The following is a 13,652-nucleotide window of genomic DNA, read 5'->3' as shown; positions in this document are numbered from 1 at the left end:
TGTGTGTGTGTGTGTGTGTGCGCGCGCGCGCGCGCGCGCGCGCATGTACGAGTAAAATACCAGGAGGCTTTGTATGTATTGACTTATTTATTCTCATAATGTGTGGAGACATTCGGTAAATTTCATGAGCGAGAGCTGCTGTTCACTCAAAAGTCACCTCTACGATCTGAAATCATCAGCAATATACACATTTCCCCCATTTTTTGCTTTGTGATCTCTGAGGCATTTCTTAAGTAGAGCCCAAACCCTGGTGATTCAGCCTGGAGAATGTGCACCTTAATAAACAGGCATGGAAAGGAAAGCAATGCAGCATTAAAGCTCTCAGAAAGCCAAACTGCACATGCAGCTGGGCAAGTTAAATAGTTAAAACTCATCACAAATTATCTGGTTAGGATGCTAGCTGATTAGCTGAGCATTTCTCCTTCCATTTCAATTCCACCCAAGCACCGATACTCTCAATATCATTTTAATCTCAATAAATAACACGTCATAAATCAGACTAATCCACTTCTCATCCATTCTCCTTACCTTTTTCACACAGCGCTCACTGCTCTCCCCACTCTTTTCCTTCTTCAACATTGCCACGTGTGTGTGTGTGGGACGAACTGCCAAGTACAGTGCGTGTTTGATTCAGGGCCTTGTGCATTGACGGGACATCATCTTTCAATGATCATTTCAGTGGCTGCACCTCTTGCCCTCTGCCTCTTTTTAGCCTTTCCTTTTCTGTAAACCAGCCCAAACTGCTCCGCCCATGTGCCAACAACACAATGCAATGAATTGTTTTCCCTTCCTTTCATTTTTTCCCCTTCCCTCTCTCCTACCTCAGTATTCTTGTTTAATTGTCAATTGTTCAAGCGCAGGCTGAATCGCTGCCATCAAAACTAAGCTTTGCCCTTGCTGACCCAAGACATGTAGCCAACAAACTAAGAGCATTAAGAAAGGAAGCAGTGATAGAAAAGGACTGGAATGAGCCATCTATACATCCTTATAAACTCTCTTAATGAATGGAAATGCTCATTAGCATACAGAAGAAGAGGTTAGGTTAAAAACTACAGTGATTACAGTTAATCTTGAAAGGAAGTAATTTCGATTGATCCTTTGAGCTCCACTCTTATCAGCACTGTGATTAAAAATGGCCATCATACAAGAAGATAAATAAATAAAAATATGAGGATTAAACTGTTGTTCTTTGGAACATAGAAGATTCCAAAACAACACAAGCAGAACAAGTCAGAACTGCTGCTTTATGTTATTTACAAGGGCAGCCATTGGTGCAAACATCGCTGACCTCATGCAACCTGTAATGGGTATGCTGGTCTCGAAAGTTTATTGGATGGGAGATTAAATGAGGGGCTTTAAGAGCTCAGAGTTGCACTGAAGGATTGCAGGTCATTTTAGGAGCTGGGGATAGAGGGCTTATTGGATGTTTTTTGGGACAAGATTACCACAGGGCACAAAGGAAACAGGGGCTACTGCCAGAGAGAATGGCACAGTAGTTCACTTATTCCTGTGTAAAATGAGAACAAGCAAACAGCATGAGAAGAACAACCCAAACGTAACCCATTCAGTTCTGATTTCTATTCCCTAGCTAATCTTTGAAAAGCACAGAATTAACAGGGTTTTTATTACTAAGGTATGGGGTAAGCATTGTCTAAAAGCTATTAAAACTCCTTTCCATTAAACGCATACTATATGAATGTGAATCAGTGAAATCTGTCACTTTTCCATCGCTGGCACACCTGCAATCTTATCAGTGTGAATCCAGTAATATTTATGCACCACTTCTACCATAGCTCAAGTCTATTAATCCAGTGCATGCATTAACAGACAGCCATGCACAAATTACAAGTGTACATAGTCAAGTTATAACATATGTCTCTGAGCTCGAGTCTCAATCAGAAATCAGCTCTCTCACTCAGACACTGGGTGCGAGGGGCAGGATCATAAAATTCAAAGTGGCTTATATGTGAATGACACAGCGCCATTTATAGACCAATTCTGCTTGCAGTGCTAAACACCTCATCTGTGAGAAAAGGTTTAAATCTGTATTTCAGCTTGTGGCAATAAAAGTCTGCAAATAAACTCAAAGTAATGAATGAGCTGGTGCTCATCCGCGTACAATAACCCGTCAGCCAAATTCTGGTTAGGTGTTCCTGCAGCTTACTGCTCACCACGAGTGGCAAGTCTGAATGAAGGGCTGTTGTTATGAGTGATCACATACTGGTTAGATTAGAGATGACTTTACAGTAACCTGACAGATTCTAAGATGGTCCGTCAATCTCAAATAATAAACTATTTTCAGTTTGACCATCTCTGATTTGCATAAACATTTTATTGATATATAATCACGATATATATATTTAAACCAAAATGAACTTCATGAGTTTGTCATAAGCTGAACATGATAAATGTACTGCAACACTGTAACTGTATTTTAAATAAATACTGTTGTAGTATATAGACAAACTCTTTCAAATTGTTGGCCACATGAAGTGCAGTACTGGGTAGTGAGGCTCATAAATGGGCCAGGTGTGCGCTTTGCACTCAGCTGCTTAAAATATGACATTTTGGACCATGTTTACCGACATCGTGTCTTGTAATGTGTGTAAGCCGCCATTGTGGAAACATGTTTTCAACACAGTTTACAGTGTATACTGCTCTGCTTCTTTGTCAGACTTTAAATAGCCAAAATATCGCCACATTAATTCCTCAATAGTGTCCTAATCCTTTGAGTATCAGGTTGTATCCACTGCAGTGTCATATTTGGTAACAAAGTCGTTTGATTTTTCAATAACAGTCTTTGTTCTCATTTTCTCTTTTATCTCACTCGAATTCCTAATATACTGTAGTGTGTAGCAGCCCAAACGTTAGCACATGTGCTGACTATTCTTACTGTCATTGGCCTTCAGTGTTGTCAGTAAAAAAAAAAAAAAAAAGGATTTGGATAAGCTCCATGCAGTTTATATTGACCTTGTTTAGTAATGCCATCTTGGAAAGTTTTTGCACGATAATTATTTTTATCGTTTTATCACCTGGCTCTATAAGAATCACTCACTTTTTTTATACTAGGTTTCCTTTCAGACAGCACCGGCACTGCTGCAGAACTCCAGCATGTTTGCAGGTTGCGACACTGGAAGAGCCATAAACGTGGAGTTCGTGTTGTGATGTGGGTTGTATGCAGGTAATAAAAATATTTCAGACTAATCTGCCTTAAGCAACAATGTTCATCTCTTGGCTTTCCCCTCCATGACATTCCTAATCTTCCACTTTCTATCCAGCTTTCACACCCCGCAGGAACTCTTTTACATAACAGATTGATTGGGTAGCTAATGATTTATGAATAATACATGTTCAATATTCAGCACTTGCCCACATGGGACACAATCGTGTATCCGGCAGTGACCATGAGCCACCAATACAACCACAGAAGAAAGGGGATGAGGAGCACTTGGTATGCACTTGTTTTCTAGCAGTCGCTTATATAGACGCATGTGCACAATGAGGAAAAGAGATGAAAAGAGCTCTATTTAAAGCCATGTGCTCCTTTGTTACAAGTGTCTTTGAATGGGCTATTCCAATTCAGTATAAGATGCTATTGAGCTCTTATGCTGAATTGGACAGACACAGATGCAGCATCGTTTTATATGTTTGTGCTCGCTGGAGGACAAATATAATCTTTCCAGTCGTGGGGTTGGGGTGGAGGCCTAAGCTTAAATCCTAATAATCTATAACCCCTTAACTCTAAATGGAAGCCCTAAAGTGCTGCGAAGCATCCATGCTGGAATACATCTGACATCTAACATCAGAGATCAAACACGCAGGCTTTATGCCCCATCTGTTTATGTAATTCATATGGCGATACCCACAATGAAACCATAAATATCACAACATCTAAATCCTGGCTCCTGGCACATTCAGCTGGGCTCTGCAGCCCTCTGGAAATGACAGATTTGTTTTAAATTTGTGGTAAGACGACATGTTTTAGAACTGGGTGGGGGGAATCTCCCGTTGAACACAGTCAACAAGCTAGCTGAGTGCCAAGGGAACTGTGGTACAGCGCAAAGAACATCTAGGCTGGCGTTGTGAAAAAACAGAGACCCCTCTGGGAGAGAGAAAATGAAAACAGACACAGATGCAGCATCAGATCTGACGAGATATGGTACTGTTTTGATTTCCCCACAAACACCGTGGATTCATCTCATCCTGCTAGACCAGGGGTGCTCAATACGTCGATCGCGATCGACCAGTCGATCGCAAAGGTAGTATTGGTAGATCGCATGGCATTAAAAAAATAGATGCCAGCCTATCATCCATCCCGTCACTTGATTGATACAGGGAAGCCAGTCAGATGACATCGGATTTTTTTCTGACGCTTAGGTCGCTGCGCATGTGCAAACAGCGGCGCGAAGTGTAGTAAAACTGACAAGCTAGTCAGCGAGTTAACTCCAATTTTTAGCTCTCGGTTTTTTCTAAACCTAAGAAAGGGTTAAAAATGAGTGAGGGAGCTGGACCAAGTAAGAAGACAAAAACGTATCACTTTCATACGGAATGGGAGGAAGACTTTTTTTTCACGATGTCATTTTCGAAGTGCGTTTGCCTCATCTGCCAGGCTGCCATCGCAATGCCAAAGAAGGGAAATGTGGAGCGGCATTTTCGAACTGTTCACGGAAAATACGACACTACATTCCCGCCGAAAAGCGAGCTAAGAAAGAAAAAGGTGAAGGAACTAAAATCCCAGTTGTCCGGACAGCAGTCATTTTTCACACAACAAACTTCAAAAGCGAAAGCCGCCACCGAAGCATCGTTCCGGGCGAGTCACATCATCGTTAAAAACAAGAAGTATTTTCAAGATGGAGAGATGGTAAAAGAGGCATTCGTTGAAGCAGCTGACTCATTGTTCCGAGACTTTAAAAATAAGGCAGAAATAACATCTTCGATCAAAGCTCTCCAGCTGTCAAGAAGTACAGTTACACGGCGCTGTGAAGCCATGGCGGAGGATTTAACCCAGCAACTTTGGAAGGACATCGGAGATTGCCAGTGTTTCTCACTGCAGTTGGACGAATCTACGGACGTGAGTGACATAGCCCAGGTGTGCATTTTCATTCGTATGGTGTTTACTGATATCACTGCAAAAGAAGAGCTATTAACAGTCCTGCCCATGAAAGAACAGACGCGAGGAGAGGACATATTTCAGTCGTTCAAAAACTTTATCGAGAAAACCCAGCTCCCAGTGTACAAATTGGTGTCTATTACCACAGATGGAGCACCCGCAATGGTTGGCCGCTTGAATGGATTTATTGCCAAGTGCAGGCAGGACGATGCTTTCCCGGACTTCCTAAATTACCATTGCATAATCCACCAACAAGCGTTATGCGCTAAAATGCTCAACATGAAGGAGATCATGAATGTTGCAACGAAGATCGCCTGTTCTATTCGCGCCAGATCTCTTCAAAGACGGTTATTTCGTGCACATCTGGAGAAGGCTGACTGCGACCACTCTGAGTTGTTGCTACACACTGACGTGAGGTGGCTTAGTCGAGGGAAATTCCTGCAAAGATTTCGAGAGCTCTGTCCGGAGATTAAGGAGTTTTTCCGTGTAGCTGGACAAGCAGAATACATGCAACTTAATGACGGTCAGTGGCTGTTAGACTTGGCATTTTTAACCGATCTGACAAACATGTTGAATGACCTTAATCTACAGCTGCAAGGAAAAGACAAAACAGTGATCAACATGATCAGCTCAGTTAATGCTTTCAAACGAAAGATGCAACATCTCTCTTTAAAGCTGCAGCGCCATGATTTGATAAACTTTCAAAACCTGGCGTCAGAGCTGGAGATGCAGGGGATGGCCTGTTTGCAACTTGACAGTGCACGCTACACAGAGCAGATTGACAATTGTCTGTCAGAGTTTGACAAACGCTTTCAAGACTTTTCTTTGCTCGAGCCAGTCGCTACCTTCATGTGCTATCCTTTTCGGGAAGATGCTGATGTCGATTCACTCGCATCAAAAATTGCAAAACTATTTCACCTGAACTCTTCTGGAGTGGAAGATGAGATTTTGACACTACAAGCCGACATTGAGCTGAAGTCCAGAGATCATGGACAGTTCTGGAACTTACTCACAGAAGTAAAGTACCCCAACATGAGGAAATGTGCTGCCTCTTTGACTGCATTATTCGGCTCCACTTATTTATGTGAGTCATCATTTTCCCACATGAACATCATTAAGTCCAAGTACCGTTCCACCATGACTGATGAACATTTGGAAGTGTGTTTGAGGCTGGCCGTCAGCAGCTACTGTCCGGACTATGCATCCCTGGCTGATTCAATTCAGTGCAAGTCATCAGAGTAAACTCAGGTAATGACAAAAAATTTACATTGTTAATTGTGTTGTGAAATATTGGATATTGCGGTTATGCATGTATATACATTGTAGATATAAAGAATCCTCAATATATTTATAAATAAGTATATGTTTTGGATTTTTGTAGTGGGTAGATCATGTTGACTTGGTCATTTTATAAGTAGCTCACATGCGGAAAAAGTGTGAGCACCCCTGTGCTAGACTATCAACAGAAATTTGAAGTGACAAGTGACTTAACAAACATGCTCTGTTATTAATCACAGAGGTGAAGATAGCAATATTTAGCACTTATGAATACACTGTAAAAAAACAAAACAAAAAAACATGTTTGTCATGTTTTTGTATACAAATACACTTTGAAGATATACAACATATCAATACAACAGTGCACTTGCCTTATACCTGCTTTGGCTTGTGAATGTCAATAAGAGGATTTACAGCTCTTTAAGGTACAGCTATACGCTGACATCTTTACCTTCTTTCTGCTGCTCACTTTAGGGGTCACTACAGGTAATCATCTGCCTCCATTTCAACCTATCCCTAGCATCCTCTTGTCACGCCAACCCCCTTCACCTTCCCTCCTACCTCATAGCTTCATCTTTTCCACCCAGATGTCTGCTATCTGCTCTGCACATTTCCAAACTCAGCTTTGCCTCTATTTGCGTCTAAACCGCTCAACCTGAGCTTTCTCTCTGATGTACTCATTTCTAATCCTTTCCATCCTAGTCATTCTGAACAAAACCTTGGGAGGATACCCTGCCACATCCATCATATCCATACATCATAAACCACCATCATAGCAGGTCTCACTGCCATCTCTTAAACATGCCCTTTAACCTTGGTACCATTTGTTACGATTAACGCCAACGCTCTTCTCCAACCCCTCCACCTGCCTGCACTCTCTTCTTCACCTCTCTTGTGCTCATCTGTAGCTTTGGATGGTTGACCAGCCAAAGTCATCCACCGTCAATCCTCTTTTCTCCAGAGCATATCTCCACCTGTTCCCTCCTCTACAGATAACAGTATGGTAAATGGCCTGTATTTATATAGCGCTTTACTAGTCCCTAAGGACCCCAAAGCGCTTTACATATCCAGTCATCCACCCATTCACACACACATTCACACACTGGTGATGGCAAGCTACATTGTAGCCACAGCCACCCTGGGGCGCACTGACAGAGGCGAGGCTGCCGGACACTGGCGCCACCGGGCCCTCTGACCACCACCAGTAGGCAACGGGTGAAGTGTCTTGCCCAAGGACACAACGACCGAGACTGTCCAAGCCGGGGCTCGAACCGGCAACCTTCCGATTACAAGACGAACTCCCAACTCTTGAGCCACGATCGCCCATAAGTATAGTCTGCAAAAATAACAGTCCATGGAAACTCCTGCCTGACATCACCTGTTAACCTGTGATGTTGCTATTTTTAATATTTTGCTTAAAGAGTTGAATGAAATGTTACTGAAGCACCTCAGGTAAAAAAAAAAAAATCATGCCTTTATAAAAAGGGAGAAACAGGAAGAAGTTACTCCTTATTATAATTCATTTGGACAAGGTTTTATCTTTAAAAGAACATAATATTCACTTCACACACCATATTGTTATTCTCTGATTCTAGTAGAATAACGTGGCATGATTCACAGTTAAAAATGATCATCATTTATCTTTTGGGGCCTTGAAGAATTTTTTTAGTTCACCCGCTCTCAAAAAAACAAAAAACATTTATGCCCTATCCTACTCTCTTCCTCTCTAAGACCACACTCACTTTTAAGCAAGCTTTCTTCTGACTAGCACAGAAGGTCAGAACAGCTGGTGGTTTTTTGTTTGAGGGAAAGAAAATACACCCATGCTCACTGAAGTCTTGAGTACAGCAGGCTTTTCAGCTCCAGCAGCAGGAGGAAAAAAATGCCTCCCTCTTTTAACCAGTTTGGTTGTTTTTTGGTATGAAAGCTGCAAAAGATGAGACACCAGCTAACTACCTTAAAAAAAAATGGCACCCTGCAATCTTGAATAAAAACACATAAATAAGCCAATAAAGAGACCAAGCACAAACCAAAGCTAAAAGCTTGGCTCTAACTGCTAAGTGGCTTGTAATGACGTTGGTCACTTAATATTTTTGTAATACATTTCTGCTCAGAACAAAGCACAGAGCAAGTGCAAAATGCCAAGCTCTGCACTCTGCCTTTGGCATCACTCCACCAAGGAAAACATTTCATCTTCTAAAATTAATGTTTAGCCATTTCTGAGTATTTCAAGGAATTCTAGACGAAAGCTTTAAAGATTAATTTGATGTTTAGTCACACATCATAACACGTATGCCTCGAACAAGGACTTTAAACCAGCAGTGAGGTGACGGGACAATGACCGTGCAGACTTTAAGCCTGGTGTCTTCAGTGCTGGCCTTTGCCACTGATTGACAAGCCAACAGGAAGGGAGGGAGGGCTTATTCGGCATCCCCACAACACCTGATAACTGTGGGGAGCCAAAGAGTCCTGCCCAATATGCCTTTCTGTGTGCGTGTGTGGGAGTACAAAATGTTCCCTTTGGCTGAAAGAACCTGAGGTACTTCAGGTTCATCAGGAATTTTCCCAGCTTTGAAATGCCTTTTCAGGGCAACACAAAAATCAGATGTGATGGTTTAACATTCTAAAAGGCAGTAAGTCTTTGTTGACCATTTCATAAACCAAAATATCTTTATGCTTCATAAATGAAAGCCAGATTAACAAAATTGGTTTCAAAATACTGATGGCCCTCAGCGCTATCCCTCAGCCTTTTAGGAGAAGCACCTATGTCAATTAGATTAGAAAATCCTAGGTCATATCTTTCTCAAGTTACCACATTCACATTAGGGCTGCCACGATTTGTCGACTAGTCACGATTACGTCGACTATCAAAATCGTCGACGACTGATTTAATAGTCGACGTGTCGTTTGAAGCTTTGTAAGATCGCAAAAGACGCAGGAATAATAGCAGGATTTAAGAGTGTAATAACGGACTGAAACAGAAGATGGCAGCACTGCATGTACAAGGATGCCAGCTGCCGTTAAACCCCGAAGAAGAAGAAGCAGCTGTGTCCCAGAATTCATAGCGCGGCCCAGCTTAGTTTCCAACAATGGCGGTAGCTAGTTAGTTTTAATATTACTCTTATTATTCTTTCTGGGTCACAAAATAAACGTTTAACATATTTTCAGGCGAGAATGTAGCTGTGTAAACCTCAAATATCGGCTCAGTTTATCAGGACACCACATATTTTCAAAAGCGCTCCGACGTTTTCGGAGACGTCTGTTACCCACTAGCTCGATAGCTATCCGGGGGCTAGGTCACTAGCGCCGTGAGAACACCGGACTCCCGGCAAATTGTTTTCAAACCCACCGCCGTCTTTCGCGACTCAGGTTAAATATATATGAGTCACTTAGATAAATTAAAAATGTTGTTGTTTGGCTTTTTTTTTTTTTTTTTTTTTTTAGTATTTTATTTGTTCCTGAGTAAATCGGTTTGGCTGAGATTAAAGTTATAGTTTTACACAGCTGAATAAACGTCAAGCAGACAGCTGATTATCAGAAGTGTGAGATGCTGGAGAATATACTCCGGTGTCCTGTTATATTTTAGACAGCAAGGAGTTTATTCAACTTTACCGAAACAATCTGCAAATTTCATTAAAATTGAATAAACTATCATCTTGTCTTTATTTTTAGTTAGCACCTTAAAAGCTTAAAGCTGTAAGCTAATGATAGTTATCCGGTTGTTCAGTGATGACGCGACGAATCCTACTTCCGGGTCTAAAGTAGTCTGCGTTTAATATGGCTTTTGTGTTGTTAACATGTTTAATGTTATGTATTTTCTTCTATTTGATCTCAAAAAGCTCCTAAAACAGTCAGTGATCACTGTTGACCTCCCTCGGCTTTTATTACCGCTAATCATTTATTTAAGCTCAGTTTTTAAAACCTTAGGATGTAACTACAGCCCAGCCCATGCAGCAGTATATGAATGACTAACCTCGTATTGTGGATGGATTATCTCAGTTGTTCTCCTGGCTGAAGTTTGGTCCTTTTACAGCATCCTGCCATGCGATTACATTTGTTCCTGACCACCGAGAACACTCACATTAACTTTTATCGAGTGGAAAAAAAGTTAGCTTGTTTATATTATGCTAACATAGCTGTGTCGCTAGCTGTCACGTAGCACATCATTATATACCAGCTAGCCCAACTTCAGTAACCCTACAAACGTCACTGCTGTTTAGTTTTCTGTCTTCATTTATGCTGGAAGTGATAACAGAGCTGTACGTTTTAATTTGTTTCCAAAACCCTGCAGTCAGGACATGCTATATTGTATTTAGATAGAAGCTAGCGAGCTAACTCCCTGCTAACTTCTAACTCCGTTAAATGTCATAAATTCCGTTTTCATGGATGCCTGGATGTTAAACTCAATTGTTACACCTGGTAGAGGAGAAGGCTGATCATTTTATTAAAGATGAAAGACTTTAGACAGTTTTTCAACTCTCAGTAATGCCATAGTGATCGTTTGATATATGGACCTGCAGCGGAGTTTAGACCCAGACACGGCTAGTGACGTCAGACTGAATGCTGCATGGTGCAATAAGCTGTAGTTTTACGTCCAGTGGATGATGATCTGATTAGTCGACTATCAAAATAATCGTTTGTGGCAGCCCTAATTCACATGATTTTCAGAAAACATGACATTGATGTCACTGAGATTCAAACTTTAGTATCAATATGGAAAATCAATATGGAATAAAAAATTAAGTACTTCGATGCTGCTGATTTTTCTGTCTCAGGATGAAAACTTTGTAGGGTCATAAAAAATAAATCAATAAAATGTATTCTTTGTCTGAAAAATCCTGCATGAAGGGTAAAATTCTAGTGGTAATTAATCAAATTCAACTGAGACTTCAGACAGAGACTGTTGTGTGCACTCAGGTGAAATGGACACGTTTTAAGATAAACTTCAGGGCAAATTATTGAAGTGACTACCAATGACAGTGCAAGATACTAATGATTGACATTTTACAGTCGGGCAACTGAAGCCCTGAATGTCCACTAGCAACAAAACATATTCAAAAAGTGATTAAAATGCAAACAATTACTTTGCTAATCAATTCTTTTACATATTCAACTTGCAGTTTGGGTGGCTGTTCGAGCAAAAAAGTGCAGTTTTAAAACATCGCTCTGTAGGAAATACTGAGAGGGTTGTAGGGGGGGTTGTAGTTTTTCCAACAAGGAAAAATATTTCACAAATAAAGGCTGTGTGTGTACTCAGCTGTGACTGTAGGGACACAAGCTGGCATGCTATGCTACATAATGCAAAACATACAGTGATGTCTTCACAGCTGTGTTTCTGAAGGCTCTGCATGCAAATTTCTTCTAAAAACATTCGAGTTCCCGTAAATCAGATGTTTGGCTAGAAACGAGAGCAAAGCAAGCAGCTCTTTCGATGAGCCGTGTGTATGGTTTGGCAGCTTGAGTTTTGTTTTAATTTTTTTGTTTTTTCAAAGGTGGCTTCACACCAGAAGAGATCAAATCTGTGTTTTTCCGAACCATTGATCTCGGTCACACGACGGGGTAATGGGCTGGAGCGGTGACCCCTGCAGCGGCGACCCCTGCAGCAACGACCGCACTGAACCTACTGAGTTGAACTGTGGACTTTCATTAGAAAGTAACCATCTCACGTTCAATTGCTAACTTGCTTGGAAGGGATTCAAACCTTATGGCACCTCTATTACACGGCCCACAAGATTGCCTCATTGGCACACACATGAGATAAAATTGTCAGCCTATCCAGATCTCATCAGCATACGGTGGTGGATGTTCATTTCCCATTCGACCTGCTTCAGGTGCTAACTGACGTGAATAATAAACAGATACGGAGCCTCTCGTCTCACGGTGTGAGGCTTCTACACAGATTGGCATGTGTTCCAAAATGAGTAATCGTAAGTGAAAGACAGAAGGAGACAGACAGAGAGGAGCATGCTAACAAACACTGATGAGAAGGTAATGTACTAGAAAGAAAATTGAAATTTAATGATGATGACAGGGAAAATTGGCCAGCTCACGTTGGCTCCATTTGCCAGGATCGGTGCTGCAAAAGTTCTTTTTATTGTGCCTTTTTTTTTTTTTTCTTTCTTACAGTGGCACAATTTGCAATCACCTTGAGCTGGTCTGTTTTTTACACTTATTTATTTTTTGCTTTGCATCTGTGTGGACACTTGTCAGTCCGTTCTCCAATCTGGTGTCAAATCTTGCCTTCGAACTGCACGTGTCATCATCTATAAAAGTTTTAGCCACATCAGGAACAGAAAGAGACAGGGGCTGAGTGAGGAAGAGGAGTGGGTATATAAAGGATTGAGGCAAAAGAAGACTTGAGCGCTGTCTCTCATAATTGAAGTCTTATTCACTCACTCCCACATAACCTGTCAATTTTTATCGCCTCACTGCAGCTGTTCAAACTGCCAACCATCTATAATTACCACTCTAAAAATACATGATGCTGACCAAATAATCACAAACCAGCTTAAAACCTTTGTCTGATGTTTCTGGGCCCCAAAGCACTTATGTAGATGATCATGGGCCATATCATTTAATGCTCCTCCACCTAAAACCAAAGAGCCATTGTTCTCATGGAGCAAACAGTGAATGTTTGTGTCAGAGATACTGAGACCCCATGTGTGGTCATCTGAATGACACTGTTGGATTGTGCGCATCCCCAAAATGGATAAAACTCACCCAACAGCTCCGATGAGTATTTAACAGTATAACAGTTATAATTTTATGCAGGTTTTCAAATACAGCTATACTGGTAAACAAGTAAAAACACCCAGTGTGCACATTGCAAGCTTTTTGGAAGGATGGATAACCCAAGCAAGTTTTAAGTATCCTGGGATCTTGTTAATGAGTGATGGGAAGGTGGAGCGACAGGTGGAAGTGTGTATTGCTGCAATATCAGCAGTAATGCGGGCACTGTACCAGATTGCTGTGGTGAACAGAGAGCTGATCTGGAGGTCAAAATTCTCCCTGAGGTCTGCACTCGCCCGGCTGAGAGGAGACAGCAGGATAGACGCAGGACTATATTGCTCATTTGGTCTGGGAGTGTCCCACAATCCCCTAGGATGAACCTGCTATACTGCTAGGAAAAAGGGTGCCTGGAAAACCCTCCTCAGCCTGCTACCAAAGCAAGCCAACTTCGGATGAGGGGAAGAAAATGGACATTTATTTAGAAACTTCCAGCAGGATCATGAGGAGACTTGTAGAGTTAATATGTTAGGGTGCC

The 13,652-nt window shown here is 41.5% G+C and overlaps 2 protein-coding genes across 3 annotated transcripts in view; one reads left to right on the top strand and one right to left on the bottom strand.

Annotated features, from left to right (window-relative positions):
* Positions 1-13,652, bottom strand: part of ahcyl2b (adenosylhomocysteinase like 2b) — a gene marked incomplete at its 3' end in the record, with an annotated part of 54,579 nt that overhangs the window by 19,297 nt on the left and 21,630 nt on the right. The window lies entirely within an intron of this gene.
* On the top strand, positions 4,882-11,989 carry LOC308399536 (general transcription factor II-I repeat domain-containing protein 2-like). Its single transcript, XM_080886851.1, has 2 exons — positions 4,882-6,358; positions 11,881-11,989. Exon 1 carries the CDS (start codon positions 4,988-4,990, stop codon positions 6,350-6,352), a length of 1,365 nt encoding a protein of 454 aa, XP_080742977.1. The 5' UTR covers positions 4,882-4,987; the 3' UTR covers positions 6,353-6,358; positions 11,881-11,989.

Source organism: Rhamphochromis sp. 'chilingali', assembly GCF_963969265.1.
Source record: "Rhamphochromis sp. 'chilingali' genome assembly, chromosome: 7".
Taxonomy (NCBI): domain Eukaryota; kingdom Metazoa; phylum Chordata; class Actinopteri; order Cichliformes; family Cichlidae; genus Rhamphochromis; species Rhamphochromis sp. 'chilingali'.
The sequence above is the reverse complement of the archived record's forward strand: the minus strand, read 5'-3'. Positions and strand labels throughout refer to the sequence as shown.

Bases quoted from the DNA above. Each gene is read 5' to 3' on its own strand.
- LOC308399536 (XM_080886851.1), top strand. From the start codon at position 4,988: ATGGCGGAGGATTTAACCCAGCAACTTTGGAAGGACATCGGAGATTGC.